We start from the raw sequence: 26,265 nt of genomic DNA, 5'->3' as shown, positions 1-26,265 counted from the left end.
CTCAACCCCATTGAGCTGTTGTGGGAGCAGCTTGACCGTAAGGTACGGAAGAAGTGCCCATCAAGCCAATCCAACTTGTGGGAGGGGCTTCAGGAAGCGTGGGGTGAAATTTCTTTAGATTCCCTCAACAAATTAACAGCTAGAATGCCAAAGGTCTGCAATGCTGTAGTTGCTGCAAAGGGAGCATTGTTTGATGAAAGCAAAGTTTGAAGGACAAAATTATTATTTCAACTAAAAATCATTATTTCTAACATTCTCAATGTCTTGACTATATTTTCTATTCATTTTGTAACTCATTTGATAAATAAAAGTGTGAGTTTTCATGAAAAACACTAAATTGTCTGGGTGACCCCAAACTTTTGAACGGTAGTGTATGTTTTAATTAGCCCAAACACAGATACAGCTCTTTCTGCCTTTAACTTCAAGCAATATACAAAGTTTAATTTATTTACCTCTAGGTCCAGAGCAAAGGTGATTACAGTTGCTGCACAACAAGTGAAAACTCATTTCAGAGCGCTGACATAATCAAAATAGCTCCACCTCATGAAAATTAACTTTGTGATGAATTTTAGCTGACCATGAAATCACATCCCTGCATGATTTAGCATTTAAATCACTTTAAAGTGACCGAGGCCCGCCCAGTTATGCCAGAGTTAGGCACGATTTAGAAGTCATTTAGATACTGAAATTGTCAAAGAAAATAAGGCGGAGCTGCTCATCTGTGAACAATTCTGCCCACAGCGCACGTTATAGTGAAAATCAATCGGAAAAGCTTTAAATGAATTCTCTTTTATGGATAACAACTGCAGATGGATGACTCTGTCCGCTTTTATTAGTAGATTATATCTGTTTGCAGACCAACACTCTCTCTAGTCTGATACTAATGATATTAACTTACTGTAATTATGATAGATCACTGAGATCTAATGAGATCTGTTCTAAATGTTGGCCGATCAATCAATGAGTCCTTTTTTCATTTCATAGTAAAAACCACCAAGGCCCCAGAAGTCCAATCACACTCCGCCCGAAGAGCCTTTGAGGTGCAGCCAACCATAGTAGCTGGTAAGACTGCACAAACACACTTATAATATGAAACCTTTGATGTTTTGCTGTACATATGCCTGGAAATTTGGTATATTCTGATCATTTATAGTTGGATCAACTTGTTTTTTTCCGTAAATATATCAAACACACAACAAACTCCATCTTCAGTTGCACATTCACGTTTTATAAAGGTTTGGAAATCAATGTTTTGAATGAAATGTGTCTTTTTCTGCATTTCAAACTTTTTTTGAGAGGAGGTAGAAAACCGATTCACTTCCCTCTTATGCTGCATACAGTAAAGGAGGTGGAGGTAGCCTCTTGGTTTCAAAAATGAACCCAGAGGTGCCTCAAACCAGCACTCTCTGAGGAGGAAACCTCCAGTGTGGAAAACTAAGGCCAAAGTGGAAGTGCAAAAAACTGCAGTTTCCTGAGTGTCCACTTGAGGCTGGCTGCAAAAGCCCCATGAGGTCCTTTTTAAAATAATGGATTAAAGAGATTAGGACAGCCATACTATTACTTGTGATCAACAAGTTGTTGCTGAACTCTCCTATAAGACATGGGCATAGCCAATAGTACCCTCCCTTTCCATTCTTGCTCCAAAGATGACAATGGTCTAAATACCAAACAAAATATCAAAGGGTTCATATCATGATGGCTGTATCCCTTTTATGTTTTTACAGAATTTAATCATACCCTGGGAAATACTTATCTTTTTAGTTTTTTACTACTCTTAAAAACAACTGATCCCTTGAATTCTGTTTGTCTCTCAGGGGAGATGCTTGCAAGTGAACCTCAGGTCCAATTGAGTGACGCCAAACAAGAGATACAAGGTAAGCCAGCACTACGCTTAAAGGTGCAGTGTGAAGAATTTAGTGACACTTATCAAAACAGACGTAGTAGGAATCTAATATAATATTCATAAGCGTTTAAGTCAGTGTGTAATCACCTGAATCTAAAAATAGTTTTGTGTTCGTTAAGTTAGAATGCTCCTTTTATATCCACATAAGGAGTGTGTCTCCATCTAGGGAGGCTAACATCCTGCACCGCCACCTACTGTATAACAGAATGAGCAAATTAGTAACCTGTGATGAAAGATATGCATTTTTGTATTTAATGAGTGGCTACTAATGCACCAATTGGAAGACAAAGGAGACGAAAATGGTTGTGGTTCACAAAATAATTTGTACTGATAGATATTTTTGATGTGGAAAACTTGGCAAATTGAAGCTCATGCTTGTAATGCATCACACGAGCTTCCTGCTCTCGAAGGCTACCTCCGCTCCACTGAAGCTGGGGAGCATTAAGTTTAGTGCCTGACGGAGAGATAACTCTTATTCCTATTTTTACACACTTTACCTATAAGGTGTGTTCAGGTGTAATCTTAAAAATCAATAGCTAATATCAGATAATGGCAACTACTGGAGGGATTCTAGTGTATCTAGCAGCAATTGAGATAGCTGACAATGGATAAGAAGGCCATGAGATTTTTGTCTGTGTGCTTTTTTCTGCAACTCTAAAAGCAGGAAGGGTGACCAAGTTCATGTACATTTATGAGATTAATAAACAGCTAAGCTGGGGTCACATGCTAAGTGGTTGTTTCTGAGATTATACTCTGCTTATGCTGGGCACCTTGTTTTGCTCTCCAGTGTTTGCCTCAAAACAACAGAATCCAGACAAAGTGGATCGCTCAAACTTAATCAACCACACACAGAAACCAAAAAACATGCCCCTTACCTTCAAATATTATATTCATATGCAAATATGGATTCAGAGAGAGAGAGATAAGACAATATTCAACACAAGTTTTAGATGCGGTGTGACTGCATACACACTCAGTGGAGATATAAGTGGGCAAGAATAAACCTGACTTTCCTGTGGTGCTATGAAGCGAGGAAAAGACTTCTCTGCGTTCTATTTAAAAGCCCTCAACAATGAACCCTTTTCAGCTGAATGACATCAAAGAATGGCCAACTGTGTTCCTGATTAAATTTTTGTAGTTCAGTAACCTTGATCAGGAAAGAAAATAGATTGTGACACTTTTTTTCTTTCAAGATGAAACTCTTTGTTGCCTCAATTAATAAATAGCAGACTGAAAGGCAAAAGGCCAAAGGATAGCACGCCATGTTTATTCATTGCAGAGAGCACAAGCATCATCAAATCAATCATCCTTTCCTCAGAGCAGCAACCAGACTTAGCTGGAGGCTGAAATATGGTTAAATCCCAAAGTATGCATATTCAGTTTTTTGTTAAGCCGTGTAAGCTGCCAATCACTAACTATGGTCAAATAAAACACAATGCCAAGGTGCAGCGAAGCATTCATGGCATACAGATTAAAAAATTGCTTCGGTTATGTGAAACAAAGGGCAGAGTGCAACAGTGTCTCTCTCCCACACAGACCCACTTATATTTTTCAGTGTATTAGGAGTGAGGGAGCATATGTCATGTTCCAAGGCTCCTCTATGTCCCGCAGCAGTGGAGCACAGGCAGCCTTGTCTGCTTCCATTTTAACTCATTCAAGGAGTTGTAATTTTAAGAATTCAATTTCAGTCCTGTCAAAAACAGAGAGGGAAGGAACCCAGATGAGTTAGCTCCATTTGTTCAGCCGTCTTCAAGTGTGTTATCTTTTATTCCCTGATAACGTATAAAACCTTCATGAACATGACAAAAATAAAACACCTAGAGGAATAACCCTGGCATGATGATACACTATGTATCATCCAGACCTTACATTGACCAGTTATGGAGGATATCACGTGTAGTAGTGACTCATATCAGGTGCTGTATGTTTTTTTTTTCAGACCTTAAATGGTGCATTTGCTTTCTAAAGTCACAAAAGCTAGGAAACTATCAATGAATTGGCTGACGTATGAAATATAGTGCAAAGCATATGCAGAGATGTTGAAATGGAAGACTGACATCTTGTGGTTGGGTGGTGATTTACACCTAAAGCATCACTGGGAAAGCTGTGACAAGCTGTAATATAGACATGTGTGCCTTACAGCTTTACATGAAGTAATCCTAAACTGAAGGAGCACTGGGTTTAAAAAGGATCAGCTGAAATTTGCACAAAAGGTCAAAAACTTTCACTGTAAAAATATGAATTTAGATCCAGAAGTCGTACAGAATAAAAGGCCATGGATAGTTTTAGTTCTTTTATTTTTCATTCTGTTGTTGTTATTGGTAAATATTGCCCAGAAATTACATAAAAGTCACTCTTTGCTCCAAAAGACAAGATGGTGTTCATCCAAATACCAAACTTCAGGCTTTAAAACTCAAATCAACAAACCACTTTTTTCTTTATTTAGTCTGTGATTTCAAAGACAGTAAATCAGCATATTTTTAAGTCTTATTTAAGCACTATTCTTCAAAATGACGGATCCCTTGAATTGTGTTTGTCTCTCAGTGGAGATGCTTGCAAATGAACCTCAGGTGCAAATGAATGGCACAAAACAAGAGATAAAAGGTAAGCCAGCATTACTCTTAAAGGTACAGTGTGTAGAATGTAGCGACATTTGTCAGAACAGACTTGGAATGTAATGGAGTATTCATAAGTGTTTGAGTTAGTGTGTAATCACCTGGATATAAAAATTGTTTATATATAAAAAACACATTTTCCTACAACACTGCTGTGTCCTAGTCATGGTGCATGATAAATCAAAGAGGATAGCTCATAAAGCACATCGGGAGGCCATTGTTAAAGAAACTCTGATTAAAATGAAGTAAGGCATTATTGGTTGCAGCCCTAATTTGATGGTCATTTCTGTTACAGACTTAAAGCCCACAGATCCATGCTCCAGGCCTTTGGAGAGAGGAAACTGTGACAGTCCAGAGAAGAGGTTTGGATACAACCCTGATACCAGGCGGTGTCACATGTTTCGCTACAGCGGCTGTGGTGGGAACGAGAACAACTTCAGGAGTCGGAGAGAATGCAGTGTCAAGTGTGCTCGACGCAGAAAGAGTATGTTTATATCACAATGTCATTTCAAAATGCATGTGGTCATCAAATTTAGATTTCATTCCTCAGTTTTGCTTGAATGCACAAAGTAAAGTTTTATTATATTTTAACATAAACAGGTAACAATAATTTGATTTGTAGGGTTATCATGTAAGTCATAACTTTCCTCTTTAATAGAGAGTCACATAAATAAAGTTATATCATTCAGTGTATTCTTTTTCTGTTGCAGCTCATGGGAGGAAGATGATCAGGATAAGGAAGAAGAACCTGGACATTATTCAACGCTCAGTCTGAACACTGCATTAACGTGGAGCCACATGTATTTATGTCCATACTTTGTTTCTAGCTTTCCTTAAATCTATTGTTTGTAATGCTGTGTGTGTATAAAATCATTTGCGGTGAAGGTGTGTTTGGTTTTTAAGACTAAATGCATATATCTGTTATTAGCCAATTATATCAGTATCTAAATGACAAAAAACACAATGTTAGGCTGATGAAAAATGTCTCTACAATGATGCTCTGTGTTTCCTTGCACTTGTATAATAAGCGTCTTTTTGTTCTCTGTTTTGAGCTCATGATTTTATGAACAAACCAATGTTATTTCTATGTGAAGAACACCAAAGTCGCAGTAAAGATTTTCATTGAATAATGAAATGAATGCTCCTCCAGGTTATTTGTTATGTACATACAGTCGCTGATGATTTTCTGATGTAGCTCCACATTTATTAATCAGTGTAAGCCCAGCATTAGAAGATTAAATAGACCATCTCTACCCCAGGATCAATGACAACAATGTACAGGGTCCTATCGTAAACACATTAATCAGGGTGACCCTGTCCTCACATCCATAAATCAATGTTTACAAGGCACTGACTGCTTTATTTCTGTCAGATTAAACCAAAAGGACTTCTACCCTTTTTAATCAATGTTATGCAGTTTCATAAATCACTATTGCAGTTCTGTTGGTGCTGTTAGTGAGGAGGGACACAAGGAGGCAGTGTTGTGTAAAGTAAGAGTTTGTGGGCACAGTGGTTTGCTTTACTTTCTTGTTGTATAACTATGACTGTAATGTATTGGACTGTAGAGTTTATAGATTAAAGTTCTACAATATGAATCTCTCTTTTCTGTCTGTCTGTGTTAACTCAGTCTTGTGTGAATACATCAAGTGCATATTTTTACACTAAAGAGCTTTAAAAGGGGATACAGATAAACAGTAGAGTATATTGAATGATTAAAAAACAAAGTACTACTGTATAGAAGAATATTGACACCACAGCACTTTTGATTGGTACATATCACTTCCAAAAAAACTCCCAATGTCTGAGTTGACAAGTTCAAAGTCATCATTGTTGGTTGTTGTTGTTCATAGTAGTAGAATTAGTTGTAATAATAGTATTTCTTATGTAGTTTAAAATCTGACTTTTTTCAAAAGATACTTGCATGGCTTGTGGCAGAAATGTGCAGAAAGCAAAGCACCTTTGATGTACTGTACGAAGAAATAGTTGACATGTGTCAGGTTGATGACAGGTGTGATGAACTTAAAGAATGTAAAATTGATGCACTGCATTTTATTTGTTTTAACTATTCAGCTGAACACAGTAATTAAATACTTTGTATATTTCAGCAAGACAATGCCCAGCTACATTCTGCATGACAACACATGGCTCCGTAGTAGAAGAGTCCAGGCTCAGCTGTCCTGCCTGCAGTCCTGACTTGTCACCCATTGAAACCATTTGGCACATCATGAAACAAAAGAAACAACAAAGGAGATTCCAAACTATTGAGCTGCTGAAATCCTATATCTGGCATGAATGGGACACCATTTCACTTTCAAAACTGAAGAAACTGATCCCCTCACCTTTACAGTGTTGTCAAAAGATGAAGCGATGTAACACAACAGTAAATATGCCCCTGTCGAAACTTTTGTAAAACATTTTGCTGGCATCAAATGTAAAATTAGCATAGGCTATTTTTTAATGATGCAATACAATTTTTCAGTTTCATTTGATGTGTCACATTTGCACTGATATCAACTAAATACAGGTTTTAAGTGATATAAAAAACATCTAAATCAGCTTTTAGACTTCCAACTTTTTTGGATTTGGGGTTGTATCTTAGAAGCAGCAATTCTAGGAATATGATGCATTTTAAAATACTTTAAGAGCTAACATGACAAAAATCAAGACAAAAAATGAATGCTCTGGAGAACCATAGCAGTTTTAAATGTTGATTTAGTCAAGCAGTCCCTTACAATATGGATCCCAATAGCTGCAGGATGCTGTTTCTTGATTAACACACTTATTATGCTAAGGAGTAAGATACTCAAGTTAGAAGACAGTGGAGGCCATGCATTCATTAATGGACCGAAACATGCAAATGTTATTGTCTTTTTTTGGTACAACCAACATTACAGGGTAATCAGTCTAATGCTGTTTCACTAGTAGTAGAAGGGTCAAAAACAACAGATGTGTATCTAAAATAAACCAACATGAAGGCAAGGCTATAAATATTAAGTCATATTAATGTTGGGCCCTGGAGTGATTATGAGTACTTCAAAGTAGTTTCCTCATTACCACATGAATACTGCGGCCCAGTGGTAAATGGGTTACTTAAAAAAGTCAAGGGGTTAATTCCCCCACTTCAAGTGAAGTCTGAAGTGCTTTCAATTAGAGCAGAGCTCCAGTGAGTCTAAAAACGGCCATGCTGGTTCATATTGTGAAGGGTGTTTTAGAACTACGTTTACAGTATATTTCCATCATTGTATCAGAGTGTGGGAGTTCAGTATCCACCTCTCCTGCAGTGTGTAGATCTCACCACAGCTCGCAGGTCCTCAGCTGGAGCTCGGTGTGATGTAACAGGAAGTAGTGGGTTGCTTTCCAACGTCAACCTGACAGCCGCTTTGGCTGCGCTCATTCAGCGCCGGAGATCCGCCGTGTTTACTGCTCTGTGCCGAAATCGAGGACTGGAGACACTTTGGGGATTGTGTTGATAGTATTTCGGGCTCAAACCTCCGCGCCACTGGTGGATTTCATTCTCTGGTAAGACGGATTGTGAATCTTGCGTTCAGGCGCTGTTACTCCTCATATTTCCGTTCACTTTCAGCTGCAGCAACGTCGAGTAGAATTAATGGAAAGAGTTGACAATGCATTTTGTCCATGTTGTGTGTTTAAAGAGGTCAGTCCAGCTGCATGGATTACAGAGACGCGTGCACTAACAGAAAAGGCTGTTATATCCTGAGTCCATTAAAACGCAGGAATAGCCGGTGTGAGCATCCATAACTGGGTCCAGATAATCTGCAATGTCCTTCTGCCAAGAGCTGCATGGGAGATTTTCTATTTTCAATAGAAAAATAAAGTCGAACTGTATGCTACTGTTTTGGGCTTTGGACATTATTAAGCCAAGAGACAGTTATACCATTATAAAAGCTGTGTTCGTGTTAAATAGAGTTGTCAGAATTATTTGGGCTCTCTTTTATGTGTACTATGGAGATTTTATTCAAGATGTGTTGGAATACGCCGAGGGATCTCCTCAGAGTTTACTCAGCTGCAGCCTGTGTATTTATACTCTATGGAAATGCGTAAAAATGTATTTAAATTATGAAAGATACGCATCATTTTTCGTTTTTACGCACGGATTCGATTTACATTGGATATATGTTTACATCAGTTTGTGTCCCTGGCTGTTTCATCTACAGTTGCCTGTATACAGCCATTGACTCATATATAATCTACAAGGCTTATCATCCGTCCTCTATGTTAAATAGACACTACATTACAATAAATGAAAGGTCTTTTCAGTCTGACCAAGCAGGAGGGCAATGATTCAGCTCCATTCAGCTCTGAGGCTTTGATGAAGCGGTGCTCACAGCCTCCTAAATCATCTGCAGGGTTACATAAGCGGCATATTTGGACATGCTGGAAGTTTGTGGGCTGGGCAGTAAAAATGATAAGGATGGTGATGATGAGGATGGTGTGTAGGTGGAGGATGTGAAAGCGGTGGTCACCGTTGGCAGAGAATACAGTACACAGTGCTGAAAGATGCAGGGAGGGAGCAGCGCAGAAGAGGAGTCACAGCCAAGTTTGTGGACTTCTTCTGTCAACACGTCAGATTTGACCGTGTTGTGCTGTAAGCTGTATGTAGGTTTCTCATGGAGGGCTGTCATGAAGTGTTACCACAGAACCTGGATAAGCCACAGTTTAATTTCCACCTTAGATAGTGATTAATGGGAAGACAATTCAGTTTCAAGAGCCAAATAGATTGATCAAAAAATCAAGGTTTAACATTTCATCCTAAATGCCTCTTTGCTCCAAGACTTTATCTCCAGTTTTCTAAACCCTGTTTTCTTATCACTCTAGTTAAATTTGGGACCAAAACCCAGCGTTAACTGTGGGAGAGACTGCATTCATTGTACAGTATTGAAAAATAGTACCTGTGGGATTGTCACAATCCATCAAAACGTCAGCATTTAAAGCCTTCATACTTGTGAAAGCATCTCTTTTGGTAGAATAGATTATGTCCGACCTAAAAAAGAAGAACAATTGAGAGTTTACATTTTATGAAACACACATCCTTATGTATGTTTTAGGCTCAGTAACTCGGACATGCTGTGCAGTTTCAACAGCACTGTGTGGGTGCGGTTTGATCAGGTTTAATTGACTGTAGCCCAGCAGCACAAACGGCCCCACAACTGTCATTTCAGTCTGAATCTGAGGATTGGCTACCAAAGCACATGATCTCATCTCGTAATTCAAACTAGTAAGAGAAAAAAACAAGAGTTTTAAAATACTAAAAGCCACCATATGAAAAATAATACTTTTGTACTCATGTAGTAACCATTAACCATATTAGAAGACCCTATTACCCTGCTACAGAAATGATCTACTCATGCCTACATTATCATATTTGCTGATTGTATGTCTGGAATTTCCTTCCCTGGGATCTGCGCGACCTAAAAGTTATGTAGCTTTTAATGTTCCTGCTATTGTTTTAAAAAATCTCCTGCAGCCAAACTGCAGCATCCCTCTACTGCCTGCACATTTTCATAAAGTTTGAATAGCTTATGTTAGCTTTTGCATGCTAGCTCTTTCTTGAAAAATGATTAAGACTAACTATAATATATTTTGTATTATTTTGGGTCAATTACAATCTGGGAGTGTAAAAAAAAGGAAATAATGTCATGGAGGTAAAGTGGCACTGCTGCTCCCTGCAATGTCCATTTCTTGTTGCATGTGAATGGATTCTGTGCAGATACAATCATTGAATGATTTTCTTTTAGATACTTTAGAAGTTAAACTTTCTTAATTTACAAGAAACAAAAATATCAGATGAAAGTTTGAAAATAAGTTTATTTTTTACTACTCAGTTGATCATTGTAGGAACCAGAGAAACAATGACTCTGCTGCTTTTACTGTCTCTGTGCCATATGAACATGATGCCAATTCCACTACACAAAAGTTGTCAGTGAATAAATGGTAGTAATTTAAAATGAGTTATCCCACGTGACTGCAAATTGTATGTGTATGCATACCAAAAAGTCAGTCTGGTATAAAACAGTTTTCTCTTTACTGTCCATGCATGTCATCTGACAGGACACTTTGGACTGCAAAACAGCCCAAGCTGCCAGTTGGCAGCTCCGTCAGATGAGTCTGTGAGGCTGTTTTTTTTTTCTCTGACATCTTCCAGTAGCTTAGGCCTTCGCTAAATACATGAGCCAACTTTGCAGTGAGAAAGTCATGATGCAACCCGTCAGATTCAACCCCTAAACTATCATGCTGAGTGTTTACAGCCTGAGTCCAGGAAACTGCTTTAAAATATGGGTGAGACAAAGGTCTTGGCAGCATAGCTCCCTAAGCTTTCAGCATCTCCATGGTATGGTGGATCTGTTTCTAAAGTGATGGCATATAAGCAGTTGTGCTAGAGGAATCTCGTTCACACTGCAGCTTATACTGACACACAGGAGCTGTGAGCAGTAGAGGTTAAATCCTTTTTAGCAAAGGGGGTAATTTTCTTTTTACCCCTCATGTAGGAGCAGCTGTTGTGATATTACAATGCCGGTGGCGGCACTGTGGGACAGTTTTGCATGCAGTGATTGCACGTGTCTATAGCTGTTGTGTGGGATTTACCTTCCCACAAACACAATTGGCAACAAACTCCTGTGAGTGCAAAGGCCACCTGATTCACAGTCACAAGAGTTATGAAGATTCTGATGAAAGTCAACCCCTCATAAATCACAGAGGCACACTGGGCCATTGCAGCCAAAGTCATATTGATTTATCTCCTCTGCTCCTCGTCCTGTTGTAGAAGCTTCCACCTATATTTATTAATGCATGCCACCATCAATTGCATGGTCCTGTCATCTTACTCAATTTGAAACAGACCCTCAAGGACATGAAATCAAGCAGCAACCTCTATTGTTGAATAATGAAGCCAATGCAGAAGTGCTAAAAAAAAAAAAATGCAGTTCCTTGAGCGTCCACTTGAGGCTCCAAAAAAGGTCTCCAAAAGCTGAAGGAACCCCATTTGAGCCCACATTTAAATGTCAATTTTAACAGCAGAATTAAACAAGTGTACAGCCTCATTCACATACTTTTGGTCCCAATACCTCAAGTCTTTATTCTTAAGAACTGTAATAATGGTAAAGTTGTTGACGTCATCAAAACAGAAGATTATCAAATGACAGACAACCTTAGAAAGGACTCAGAAAATTGTTCCAGAGTTAGAGCCTTCTTTTTTTGTCTCTGTGAAAAGTTTGGGCTTTATTTTGTATCATGCTCTGTCAACATCATGCATGTTATTAAATGTAATAAAAATGCATGCAGAGCAAGTTTGGCAAGGTGGGGTGGGGGGGCTGTGTGCATAGGGGAGCAACAGATTAGGATGTCTGATCGACCTGTTTAAAATGATCCTCAATAAAAAGCTTTATAATATTAGCAAAACTCCCAAACTAAGATTAACTTTGAATTGTGTGAGTTTAGGTTGTTTGAAGATTCTCACATAAATTACATCAGGATTGGCAAAAAACAACAACGTAGGACTTAAATCAAAACAGCTTTTCATAGTGCTTTATGAATATACACGGCTCAAAAACTGAAGAATGCAAAGAGTTCAAATAACTTGTGTGGCATCGGGAAATGTTAAGTTCAAGTTTCTGCAAAATAGCTTTGGATGAATGTGTTATATGTGTTTCAGAATCAGAATCAGAAATACTTTATTTATCCCGGGAGGGAAATTTGGTCATTACAGAGCTCTTATAAACAGTATGTAATAAAGTCAAAATATTAATAGAAGAGGGAATAAAATAAGATAAATACAAATAAAATAAAGTAGAGATCAAATAAAATAAAATAAAATGAAATAATAAAGTTTATACAGAAGCTCAGTAAAATTAAATGAAAAAGTCAGATTTTTGCAATCTTTAATTGATTGCGTGATTTATAAAAACAGTTTTAATGCTTTAATCCATTGAGATTCTCAGACTTTTAGCTCATTTTATTACAGTTTGAGAAATCTGAATCATCTGATGATATCTCATCCAATGACATTGGATTCTATAACAGAACCCAGACCTGTTCAAACCCACTGAAGTTGAACCTTTATTGTGTTTCAGCTCTAAAAAAGTTATCAGCTCAAATGTATTTATTCCCATTTTACACAAAAGCACAATGATGTTTGTATTCCCCGGTCTCAGAGGTTCCCCTCAGGTCCTGGATTCAGTTTCGGGGCTGTGAAACCCTTTGAGGTGATTTTTTCCGCTCATGCATTATGGAGGGTCATTTTTCTCCACTTTAATCTCAGCACAGAAGGTGCCCAACGAGACCTGTTATGGGTAAGCGCCTTCAGCATCTTCATATGAGGAGCTGTTTGTGTCTGCAGCGGCTGGCAGTGTGAGATTCAGTGCTTTGTGGAGGACAGTGGAAAGAGGTTGTGCAGTTTCTAAGGGTGTTCCATGTTTGTGTGAGATAAACAAACCGTCAGTGACACAGGCTTTCTGATTTACTGTGTGGGAGGGGGCCTCTGGCACACGGAAGAGAGGAAATGGTCCCCAGGAAGCTCCGAGTGTCTTTGTCTTCCAAAGGTGAACATGCAGTACTGGATAGTCTTCACATTGTTCACATGTTGTTTAAAACCTTTGCGCTGGAAAGGAGATAGAATATCATCTCTTTTTTTAATTTTGTAACAGTTTTGTTTCCTTTTTAATGCAAAGCAGCTCTGAAAGCTCATCTCCAGCCAGTTTGCACCGCTTTAGTCTGTTCTTCCACCGTGCATTTTCTGCTGTGATGAGCAAATGTGTGCTGCAAACATTTCTGTTGAATTTCCAATTAGCTAAGTTACTCTACTGTGAAAATGGGACTATTATTATTGTCAAACTCAAGCTGCCGTAAGCCGTGCCAAAATCCTCTCCATACAATCATAGTTAATTGTTTTTTAAAGTTAATTAAAGCGCCAAATTACTCTGCACCCCTTTAAAAACCACATTGTGTTATTGTCTGCACTCTTCATGCCCATCTTAAACACAAATCATTGCGTGACTCAGATGTTTACTCCAGTTTCTATTGTATGAGGATCTCTTTGCCCTTGTTGTTAGGCTGCAGAACACTCTTGCAGGAGTTTGTATTTGCTCATTAAGCTGGAAACACTTGTCTTATTCATTTTGAATTTAAAAACAATGTGACATTATCTCAGAAAGAAGAATAATAGATCAGCTTTTCTTAAGGCCAGCTGAAATTGCATGCATTATTTCTACTTCAGCAAACATCTGCTCTGCAAATTAAGTGGAGGTCGCTGAACTCTCACACATTTTCATAGGGAATCTCTCGTGTTTGCTGCTAAACGTTTTTGTGACACAAACCCAAGGCATACCGAGCAACTTGAGCCCGTTAGTCGTGACGTGAATAGCTCCCCTGGAGGTCAAGTCTAGGGCCCACAGCGAGCACATGGAGGATATTCCCTCGTTTCCTTGGGAGGCTGTCTTTAAACAGCAGTGAATTTGACCGCGCTCCAGGGTTATTTTAGTCGTGGCAATTCCAGAAGGGAACCTCTCATATCAGTCCCGGAAGACCCTGAGTGTACTCTGTGGTCAGACTGTAATGTTAAAAAAAGTTCTGATATAGCATTTTTTTAGTAGACATTCTGACAGCTCTGTAGAACACCAACTGATTGCTTTGATCAGTGTCTGCATGGAAGTAAAAAAGTTGCGATTAATAATCCATCAAGAGCAAACTAATCAACAGTTCATCTGTTAAGTCATTTCTCAAGCAGGTGTTTTCTGTTTCCTGCTTCGTAACCGTGGTGCTTTGCTACTTTTCTTTGTTTGGGAAAGGTTATATTTTAAAGATGTCAAATATGATATATCTGATGAGCCCTTTTTTTTTCTTTTTTGTAATGTTGTACAGACTAAAAGATTAATCTCTGCAATCTATGAGATTTTGAAATATTTGGATAAGCAGAATAACAAAAAGGGACCGAAATCACAGAAAGATCCCAAAGGGCATTTTTCAGGGAAGAAGAAATGCTATTAAGTGAGCTGATGCATTGCTAATGACATTCACTGATATGTAGATCCCTTTCCTTTAACCCAAATGAGATATGAAAGAATGATGAAGCACCTACTAGAACTCTTAGGGCACTTCTAGTCTTGAAATCCTCTTAAAGACGACTAATCGCTGCAACAGACACAGTCGTGAAAGTTTAGATTCAGAAGTGTAACAGAATGGAACAAAACCCCGCTGAGAAGCATGTGTGAAGCCGTCAGCCCATCAGTGGCCTTTCGCCCCTTAACAAAGAAAGTGGATTGACCTGTGAAAATGTGGATCTATGTGGTGGAAGGAATTGGTGGAATTGGCCACACTTTCCCACCAGCCTGTAGCCTATACTGTATGCTCCAGTAAAGCAGTGAGCACATGCTCAGCAGGTTGTGCTATTTTAATCGCGGCCCGGAAGGCGTAGAGCTCCATCAAAACATTTACATTAACACCAAGGAGAATCAGTAGCAGCTATGCAGGTGCAACGCACGATGGAACCCTTTTTATTTTTAACCTGTGTATTTTTATCGAGGTATTTGTGCTATTTTTTCCTTTGCGTAGACTAGAGGCCTCTGGAATAAGATCCTTGTCCTACAGTAAGACCTTTAGCACTCTTAACCTGCTTATAACGTAACCAGAGAGGACCATGCTGTTTGCCATGTTTGTGTGCTGCTAAAATAATGATGATGCTTGCTATCCAGCTAATCCGGTCTTAGATTCAGGGGAGACTCTTCAACTTTACCTTGTACCAGACAGCAGCACCCTTACTCTGAGATTTGAAGACAGCACTTCGTTCTAGAGAGTTACATGAGAACATCAATATTTTTCTGTTCAATGTTTACATTCAGTTTGGAAGTAGTTAGGTTTAGCCTAGCACAACGAGACAGCCAGCATGGCTCTGATCAAAGGTAGAGTAACATAATCAGTGTGCCTGTGCCTCTAAAGCTGACTGATTAACAGACCAAAGTGTAAAAACATCCAGTTTGGCTTCATGGAGAGTTATGTGCTGGACTATTGTCAATGGTTGTTTTTGTTCTGCTGTTTAATTGGATTAAATAGCTACAGACATTACAATGATTAGTGACCATAAGAGGTGATGGCAGGCTACATTTGTAACATCCAAGCAGTGGCAGAAGACGTACCGACTCTCTTTACTGAAGTACAAAAATCATCCACACGTTGTAAGACATATCTCGCGTCCAAATTAAAGAAAAGTACAAATGTTAAATCAGCAAAAGGAAAACTCAAGCAGACACTCTGCCCCTGTAAATGATTTATGAGTCTACTGCTGTAGCCGGTCCAAGTGGAGCTAATTTTGGGCACTTTACATCAGGCCGCTTCCAAAGGATCACAAAATAAATCTATGGGATGTTGAGATGATATATGAAGTAGGAGAAAAGAAAAGCTAAGTCAGATTTCCTCTCTCTGCTTTTTCTCTAAAGTAAAGGAGAGTTTTTCATTTTTGGCCTTTAAATATTTTTTTTTCTTTTTAATAACAAAACAGCACAAGAGGATTATATGCTGAGATGACAAATCTGAAACCTGTGACAGGAGTCCCAACAGCAAACAGTTTTTTAAGACATCACAATTCTTAATGTTGGTGGTGTAGATGGGATTAAATATTGATACAGCAATATATCATCTTTCTGACTGGAGGGGTATAGTTTTTGTAAAGCTGACATCAGATACTTATATTTTATTTTGTTTTATTGCATTGCTTCGCAGAGTTTCATATTGTATTGGAACGTGTCCTGTTGCATCATACTGCATTACTGCTTGATGTTTAACAATGTGCTGCATTTTATAAACTTAGCTGTGTTTGTTTTAAATGGGAATCTGATAAGTAATAAACTAAGACATTAATGGAAAATATTTCAAAGTTAAATTCCCTCTGAAATTAAAAATGAAAGGTACTTTATCAACTAGTGCAAGGTCAGCTGTTTAGCCCAATTTTCTGCTTTATGCTAAGCTAAGTTAACCAGTCTGCCCCAGTCACACTCAAACCACACACTTGAGGTGTTAACAGTCCTCCGGTTTAGATATCTGCAATAAAACCATCCAGATTTTCAACCTGCCTCCTCAGGAAATGTTTGTACTTGGAGTTCAACTGAAAGCTGGAAGAAGATGAAAAGGGTTTGGATGACTGTGGATAAAACAGAGGAAATGAATCCATACTTTGGTTTTAAAGGGTAACATTTTTAGCATTTTGGATATTGGAACAATAATGAAGCAACAGCATGCAGCCGGTTGCTGTGCTGCATTTAGAGGAGCTAGCTGTGTGATGTTGAGCAGCCATCCTCATACAATAACAAGCCATTTGTCTCCATCAGCGAGCTGTGACTGGTGTCCACTGTTTCTCTTTGATAAATCTGCTTCGTCTGGCAGCTTTCCACACTCGGACCCGTCAGGGCATGAAATAGCTTTGGTTTCTTTTATGACTCACCCACTGCAGAGTTCAGGCACTGAATACCTGGCTTGATTGGGGACATTATTAGTTGATCAAATCTCACATTTAAAAGGTAGACCTTGTTTAGACCTCTTAGATACTTGACATTCAGTACAGAATGACTCCCCTGTGTTTGGGACTTTTTATGGACACTTGAAAAAAGGAGTTTGAAAATATTTGTACTCATCTTTTTCACATTTCAGATTAAAAATGTTAAAATTCTGTCCTGCAGGATGGATATTTAACTTTACTGTTTCAATTCCATTATACTTGCAGCAGTCAGACACTATCACCATCATTAACCCAGAATAACACATTTTTAAGATGCCTTATCTCATTATTTATTTCATCATATGACTTTGAAATGTGAATTAGCTCTGATTTGATTGTTTTGCTGCTGACTTCAGAATTGTCAAGCACAAGCCAACACATCGAGCTAGGTTAGCTTATTCTTGTAGTCGTAATACATGTGAATGTAAATATTAAGCTCCATTACCAGTGTTGTAACATCACCGCTAGTTCTGCAAATGTAATTTACCGGTAGAAGAGTCCCGTCACTGTAGCACCCTGATGTTCAACAGGAACACAGAGTACCCATATCATCTATAATAGCATGTCAGCTATTTTGAAAACACCTTATTTTCTCATACAATTTTGCTACTATTAAACTGAGCACAGCTTTGTCATGGTCATAGCTTCAACTTTAAAATGTTGTCAATATAACAGAAACCTATTAGTTTAGCGCTATGACTCAGTGAAATACAAAAGATTTTATTAGAGTTAAGCATTCTCATATCCAGATCAAACTGTAACTCCAAACAAATGCATCTCCTTCTTATTAAACTTAATGGAGAATACTGCAGTGTTGTCTTTGCAGTGTTGATTTTGCTTGTTTCGCCATCAGGGCTGAAAGCACCACACATATCTAAAAGCAGACATACAGTAAAAAGTCAGTGTTACAGTGTTATGCACCTAAAACCTCAAAGAATAATCTGCTGACCATAGCACAGCCTTTTTTCAGACAGCACATCAATATTTGATGATTCAGTAAAACACAGTTTTTATCCCATGATTGGGAAGAAAATCTTGAGAATCAGGACTTTTGCCTAACGAGGATGTGATTTATTGGTTGTTGAAGCTTGTGGTCCGTTCACCATTCCAGCCCTTCACACTTTCACATGAACCCTACTACTTTAAAGGGCACATCATGTTCTGCTCTTGCATGTGAATAAAATTGTGTGTGACAGAGTCTTTCAATATTCATAAGTCCTGCGGATACTGGGCTGCATCATCCGTCCTGTAAGGGCACACCCTTAGGGGCTTTGCTGACCACCGTGAATGGCTGGATCTAACATTTATCCAACATCTTACATGTTTACCACCGGTATGAGCCTTCCCCTTTCCACTGTGAGTGTGATACTGCAGCCCTTTTTCATTGAAGCACTATTGTTGTAAGCAGATCCATGTGCCTGCCCTGAGAACGTTGGCACGCTGGCAATGAGGGCGTGAATGCAATGACATGAATACTCAGGCATCTGGGCTGATTTCTGCACTGAAGCACAGCCTTCCTCTTGCCGTGTTAATGCAAAGAATATTGTGTGCATCAGTCAGGGTGGGGGGCGGGTGAGGGGTTGGGGGGGATTCAGAGTTGAGGAGGTCTTTTCATGCAACAAAGAGGACTCCTCCCTCACATCTGTGTGGGATTGTTATTGTTTTCTCTGACATCTGGATGTGCCCTTGGCAACTTGGAGGCTTGCATGAGGTCTGGCCTTGGTAAAATCTGAGCCTGAGATGTAGGACTCTAATTCAGATGATTTTTCAGTCACATGAGAAAGATTACTTTTATGTACAGCTTACCCCATGGCAAATGTGCACAGGCTATCTTTGGTCTTGTTGATTAAGGAAGGAAGCTCTGACAGAGGCCATGCTTCCTCGCTATTCTTAAAAGCCGTCTTTTGCAGACAGCTCTGGGTTTTTCCTCAAAATTTCCTGTCCCATGCATTCTTTTCTATCTTATTAGTTCAATCTTCAGCTCTCGTGTTCTCACAGAATGACAGCACACAGTGGGAGACCGAGCTGGCTGGAAACAGATCCTGCTCTTTCCTCCCCCTCCCCGTCAAGACTTCCTTTTCAGAACCACTGACAACTTTTTATTTTTTGTCAAATAAAAGACATTATATAGGGAGATCATTTTTTTTACATTATGTTTTCCGTCTCTTGTAACAAATGCACTTGCAGTTGGACACAGGATATTGTTTTTCTCATTAGTCTGAGGTTAGATGCTGCTCCATCTCCTGCACTCCTTGTACCATTTCCCATTAAACCTTGTTGTTAAGGTAACGATACCCTCGCTGATCAAGAGAAAGACCTGGATCCCATGTTTCACACTCTGTCTTTGATGTGAAAATTGGCTTGTGGGCGTCATAGGAAACACGTCATGTTACAGACTATGGTAAAAACCTGAGTGCATAGGTGCCATAAGTGATAACAGCCTGTGTTTTTCAGAGGTGATGAGACTGTCTCTCTGTTTTCATTATGATGCTGATAGACAATTTCAGCACATACAAAACCATACATCTGGATTCAGTACAGAGAGTGTTGAAATACCTTAGCAGGGGCACATTATGATACTGCCAAAAGGGTGGTGTAAATTCTCACATCAGCACATTTTGTCCTGTTCATCACATTTCTTCTCATATTGTCATGGTTAGGAGGTAAAATGAGGGAAATAGAGGACCACAAGTGCAGATTAAAAAAATAAAGAATTTAATAATAAAACTTACTGTTTGAACAAAAACATGGGAGACACGGAAACACTCGAACACTAGGAACATGGAACCACTGGAACAGAGAAACGAGGTACATGCAGGTGGGGAAGACAATGATATGACAAGAGACAGGGGGAAAACACAGAGGCTGTTTTCGAAACAGCCTACTATACTCGCAGTAAGTACTGATTTGGCCAAAATTCAGTATGTAGTAAGTAGTATGTGAACAAGAGCAAAATCTGCAGTATGCCAAAACTCCCCAGGTTGTACTAATTCGGGGACATTTCACAGTGTGCATCCACACAGACTATAGACACACTAGGTAACGAGTAACGAGACACAGGTGAGGACAATCAACAAGGAGGGAACACACAAGGGCAGGAAGAAAAACTGAACCAGATACACAAGGAACAAGAACTAATTTTTTTACAAAATAAACTAGCAATCTAAGAAACACAACTAGGATAATACAACGCAACAACAAAAGCAACTCATGACACAGAGTTTTTCTCCAACTTGTTATGTCACGTGTTTCAATGGCTTACATCATAAACCAGGCCTGAGCCAAACTGGCTGAAGATTTGATTTCCCCTTCATTTGTTCACCTGTTGTAGGCTGGATTTTTTTTCTGCAAACTTTTTAAATAACTGCAATAATTGTATGAGCATTAATACATAAATACAGGCAGTGTCACAAGTCTCTGGTGGACAAACTGTAAAAGTGACACTGCTTGAAGATTGTCTCAAACCCTGATTGAATACTGTTCTACTTTTTCTTTAACCTCTGACACAGAATACATAAACCAAAGCATCTGAAATAATATACAAGCTTGGATTACCTGGCTGACTTAAGCGGCAACCACTGGCTGTGAGAATTGAAGCCAAAGCCGATGTGTTTAAAAACTGCAGTTCATCGAGGATCTGCTTGAGGCTTGCTTCAGAAGTACCGGAAAGCACATACACAGCAATTTAAAAAAAGCCGATCTTTACAGCAGGAATAAACATGTTTACAGCCTGGTACAAAAGACGAGTGTAGTCTTGATAGCTCAATTCTCAATCAGCACACACTGTACGGGGGGTGATTTTTTCATAAACGCAGCAATTTCAAAGATATTAAGATTACGGGTTTTCTATTATGAGAGGCACAGCTGACTTGATTGACAGGCGGGAACACTGTAGCTGTTGGCGAGGAGGCTCAAGGACCGCCTCTTTATGTCACACTCACTCAAAAGTAGTTATGTTGAGTTCAACATTTCCAATATGGCTGCCGCCGCCAACTGGCCTCGAAACAGCGTTTAAGAAACAGATGGGTGACGTCACAGATACTACAACCATTATTTATACAGTCTATGGGCTGAAACTGGCTTCTTATTTCAAGACTTAAAACTGCACCTTGGTAAACAATGATAATGTGTTTGTTAAAAATAGTTAGATACAAATAAGATTTCTTCAAAGCTCCTGTAGGAACTTTTGTTTTGCGTTGCTTTTTGGTGCCCCTTCTGGACAAAGCTGTATACATATTATCCCTCCATGACTAACATGTGAGTAGTTTTACTTATTTTTAACAACAACAACAACAATGACAAATGTCCCATCCTGCTTCCTTTTAACAGTCAAGCAATCACTTTTTGAGAATCTTCATTATCTTTGAAAATATTTGAAAAAATAATCTGTTTCTGTTGTGTGCTGTCAATCACTTAAACTGAGACCTGCATGAGTGGTATCAGACACTAAAATAATCAGATATAAGTTTCAATCTCTATGCTTATGGTCCTTTTGCTTTTGTAGGTCAAATAGAGGCATCAATATTAACTTTGTGCTGTTTTATAACCAGCTAAGAACTCCTCACAGGAGCTTTGAGTAATGTTAGTCTAATCTTTGCTAATGCAGCCTTGAGAAGACTATCAATCATTTTTTAATGGATAGTCTAAAATGTCATTGTATTACTGTAAGAAAGCATTTTTCACTTGACACATAATGAAAAGATTTAAAGTTAAGTTCGTTCACCAAACTCAAAACAACGCAACTGTATAAAAGTAATAGGAGTTTTGCTCATGACAAATGAGGCAGCCTCCTTCCAGACAATGCCACCACTAACTTCAGGGTCAGACTGTGTGTTCCAATAAACCCTAGAAGGGTCCAGGCATGCCAGTGTTTTCAGTTCACAGTTCTGCAACTTCACACATTTAAGTACTTGGCCTACCGGGACTTTTCCTGTTTACCAGTGTTGTCGTCAGAGAGTGATGTCAAATGAACACAAACTCATGAGGAATGGATAAGCGAGCAAAAGTTGAGTAAAAAGGAGATCGTAATAATGTTGGCCCTACTCTAGAAAACTCTGATAAGAGCATGAGGATGCAGTTCATGTGTTTGTGTGGCATCCTGAAGTAGTCTCTCTATAAATGTATGTTGTATCTATCTCTTGGTATCTTTTATTAACTGTAGAAATTTAGATCGTAATGATGATTTACTGGATGTATGATAAACATGGCAACAAGTAAATAAGGGGAGTACTGGGACTTCTTTTGTTCCACTTCAAGCTCTGACTACGAGTGATTTTTAAAGCTTTGACTGATTTCTTACATCCTAATAAAGATGTATACATTTTTTTCTTGAGGTTTGGCATGTTCTGAAAAATGTTAGGTGCTCTGATTATATGCTTATATTTATCTAGAGAAGTGACCCTGAACCAGAGGTTTTCTAACTCCCACTATTTATCTGAATGATATAAGACTGCAGGTCATCTGAACCAAAGCACAACTGCACTTATTCCCATGCTACGTTTTTCTCGTCAGTTGTTTATATAACATACACAGGATACTCCACTGACCATTATCTGCCCGGGCTTTCAAAGGCTGATAACAGAATCAAGTAAACACTGCAGTGCCACAGTGCAGTAGCAAATTTGACAAATGTAAAGGAATATAATCAATTTCTTGGTCAAACTGTCAACAGTCAGGGTCAGTTTATCCATTGTGCAGTAAAGGAACCTGAAATATATAAGTTTGAACATCGACAGGTCTTATCTGTACTCCCTTGAAGTTGTTTCCTGATGTAGAATGGGGCAGTAATGTTAGGATATAGGCCCTCACCAGCCTAATGGACATCCGAAAGCCACTAAGCAGAGCTTAAAAGTATGGGGCGCCAAACATCCTGTGAGGGCAGAAGGATGTTTACGGCACAGGCACAGCACAAAATCTCTCAGGGGCAGCGATAAGCACAGGCTGGTGTCTGGCACAGGGTGAGAACACAACAGCTGCTCTGCACAGGCCGCTTGTCCAGGTATCTTTTCTGCACTCTGAGTGATGTAAGGGGTGATGTCAGCTCTTGGGCAAAGAGTATGTGACTAACCACTTCTGTGAAACACTCTGAGGCACTACACATAATAGTGGACCACCCACAGTTAGCACTAGTTGGTGTTTGGGTGGAGTTGACCCAAACAGACCAATAATCAAGTGTTTGGTGATTGAAGGGGTTTATAAGCTCTGAGCTGAAACAAATAAAGGGCTTCAGTGTCAGTGGCTTTTGTTTTCAGGTGTTTGGATTAGAGGACCATCATTCCTTAATCTGCTTGTTGTGTTTAAATATGGACTCCCATTGTTGAGATGCATGCCTGCTTTGTAAAGTGGAAGAACAAAAAGATACAAGAGTTGTGTCGGTGCTTTACATGGCTGCTTATAGCTGGAACTAAAGTTCAAGGAGATGTAAAGTTTTTTTATTGAAATTCATGGCTGTAGAGCTACATCATACTGAAGTTTTTTCCCTTTCTGTGACATGTATCAACAAATACAAATCAAAAACACAGGAGTTTATAACACACTGTATTGTGTACAATCCTTGAGACAGTTATTGTCTCTATTATTAGGATCTTAACGTCTATGTTCTGCTTTCACATCAAATCCTCCTCCTTTTATAACACTGTATCCTCTGACAGACTAACCCATACAGAGCATTAGAGACACAAGAGGAGAATAGGCTACAGGTGGAGCAACATGTTACTTCATAAACTTTACTAGTTAATGCAATTACTTACTAAGACTTCATCAATTATTTCTGATGCATCACCAGCCCTGTGAAAACGGCTTCTACTTAAAGAAAAACTCACTGTCTTCCTGTGCATGTGATTTTCACAACACTACGCTGTACTGGAGCTACAGCTGTTGACACTAACAGTACACATGCCATGGTCCAGCTAGCAGTCCTTATGCGTGCCTGCAATTTTAATGAGCACCGTGGCAAGTGTTAAAACTGTCTGAAAACCCATCTAGCTTAATCAAACGTTTGCCGAGTTACCTGTGACAGCAGCACCGTGAGCATCTTTACATTTTACAGTCACACAAATACAACGTCTGTTTGCACAACAGTCTCCTCTCTGTGTTCAAGTAAGTAGATGCATTAAAGTGATATCAGATGGACATTTATCATGGATCAAACATGAAAAATGGTAACTGTTTTTCAGGCTAACATTGCATGTCCTGCAATGTGACTATTTTACATGTGCTAATCACAATTGCAATGGCCAAACTATATATCACTCAGCCCTACGTGACTGTCATAGGAAAGAAAATATGTTCCTGAAGACTTTGACAGTCATCTGCAGCCAGTCAGGACAAAGCAGCTGCTCATAAGACGTATAGCATACTCTCAGGAATCACTGAACAAGAAGTGCAAGAAGTAATGGGGGTTTGTCTACACCGAAGAAAGTCCTGGTACACCAATGGTTAAAAGTTAATATTGTTTTCATTGTAAAGGGATCTGGAAAATACATCATACCTTTACTCTAAACAAGCAACATTTCAAAAGTACATTTTCCTTTAAAATGTCCATGGAGACCAAATTAGAACTAAAAGTTGAGTTGAAGTTAAAATGATAGTCCGGAACAAAACTCCAGTATGAAAGCAGTGCTGCTGGAGACAAATGTTTGCAAACATAAGAGCAATTACAGGATGATATTTCATTTCATTTGTTGTGACAAATCATCTGGTTTTAGAGTTCTGCTACACCAAGTAGCCAGAACTATCTCAATGCCACTCAAAAGTAAGAGAAATATCGTATCCATGATAGATTACAATAAGAAGGGTCGGGCCAGGACATCAGACTGCCTCCTGATCCAGAGCTTGATGTTGCTTGTGCTTATTGAACTGAAAGCATATCCTCCATGTGACAGAGTGTTTTGGTTCAAATGAGGAGAAGCTGTTAGAAACATGATTTAATAGAAAAACTCATGTGCTTGGGCACAGGGTAAACTCTTGTTTTTCTTTGAAGGCATTTATTACCCTGAGTTCTAGCTTCTCTTCTGTAATGGATTTTTGATGCCCATCATAATCACTTTCAAGCGACCGCATATTTTAGGGCTTCATGCTGTCAGTGAGATTGGCAGTTCCATCATAAACAAGGCATTTATAGCGGAAATCAACACAATGTCATGCTGTGAATGTTCCCTCCATGACAAATCTATTCCACTTAAATGGGATGTGTCAGAGTTTCCTCATCACTACTTTGAGTTAAATGATTCTCCATGACCTCTTAAAAAAGCCCAGAAAAGATGAGAAACAAATAACGTGTTGTTTATGCAACATTTAAGATACTAAAGGGAGAGCATTCTGTAGTGTGTGTTCTGTGCTGCTATATGACCAGATATAGGCTGTGCAACAGTCTGCTAATGTTTGAAAAACTGCTTTTGCCATGAAACAGATGGGAGACTTGGTAACACAGAGAGCTGTGTGTGTATCTGACAGTGTGTGTGTGTGTGTGTGTGTGTTTGCACTCAGTATATGTGACGGAGCAGCTGATCCTCTCCCAGCTGTTTCTAATTTGCACATCACCGTAATGTTTTACAATCCCACTTTCAGTAAGCCCCCTTCCCCCTCCAACCCCCTCTCCCCTGTGTGATGCACTTTTAGCAGTGAGCAGACTTGAGGAGACTTGTAAGAATGCACTGGGTCAAATCAAGCATGCGCCTTGCAGTGAAATATGGAGTCAATGTGGAACTGTAAAAAAAAAAAAGAAAAAAAAAGACAGTTCCTCAAATGTCCACTTGAGGCTGGCTGCAAAAGCCGAGCAAACCCCTTAGGGTCAATGCCCCTTATTACTGCAAAATGAAATATGTATACAGCATGGTTTAAAAACACATTTTGGGGTTTGTATCTTCATTATTTTTTCTTGCACTCTCTATGGGGTTGTAAGTGTTTATAAAGCATCTGTGAATTTAATACAAAGGGCAAGAGTTGCAATTAGTGTCACAGCTGGGCTGACGGACACATGGGTGGGATGTTGTTTGCCAGGAGGCAAAAAACCCTCCTCAGCTTCACCTCTTTGCCTTTCTTCAGGTTGATCAAAAATTAGGCTGAGTCAGGATTTCAAACATAGCGACCACTGTCATTAAGTATCAACATGTCTCTCCAGAAGCCAATGGGTGACTGATGCCCTCACCCAACCCCAGACACACTTTCCCTCCAATGCATAAGTGTGTTGCATAATTTTTATCCTTAGATGTAGGCATGCACATTATTAGTATAAAACAGCTACAAAC

The 26,265-nt window shown here is 39.1% G+C and overlaps 2 protein-coding genes across 3 annotated transcripts in view; both read left to right on the top strand.

Annotated features, from left to right (window-relative positions):
- The window catches only part of tfpia (tissue factor pathway inhibitor a), a 48,391-nt gene extending 42,278 nt beyond the window's left edge, over positions 1–6,113 (top strand). Inside the window, exons 4-8 of the mRNA XM_034693463.1 lie at positions 985–1,062; positions 1,815–1,874; positions 4,448–4,507; positions 4,814–5,002; positions 5,229–6,113. Coding sequence (XP_034549354.1) covers positions 985–1,062; positions 1,815–1,874; positions 4,448–4,507; positions 4,814–5,002; positions 5,229–5,293 — 452 coding nt within the window. The 3' untranslated portion in view covers positions 5,294–6,113. The remainder of the gene's footprint in view (positions 1–984; positions 1,063–1,814; positions 1,875–4,447; positions 4,508–4,813; positions 5,003–5,228) is intronic.
- A 1,678-nt stretch (positions 6,114–7,791) lies between these two features.
- Positions 7,792–26,265, top strand: part of calcrla (calcitonin receptor-like a) — a 33,767-nt gene continuing 15,293 nt past the window's right edge. For both annotated transcript variants that reach the window (XM_034693454.1, XM_034693453.1), the window contains exon 1: positions 7,792–8,037. The gene's annotated coding sequence lies outside the window, so the exon portion shown is untranslated. The remainder of the gene's footprint in view (positions 8,038–26,265) is intronic.

This window comes from Notolabrus celidotus, chromosome 10, assembly GCF_009762535.1.
Source record: "Notolabrus celidotus isolate fNotCel1 chromosome 10, fNotCel1.pri, whole genome shotgun sequence".
NCBI classification, from domain to species: Eukaryota; Metazoa; Chordata; class Actinopteri; order Labriformes; family Labridae; genus Notolabrus; species Notolabrus celidotus.
This window is presented reverse-complemented; position numbering and strand designations above follow the sequence as displayed.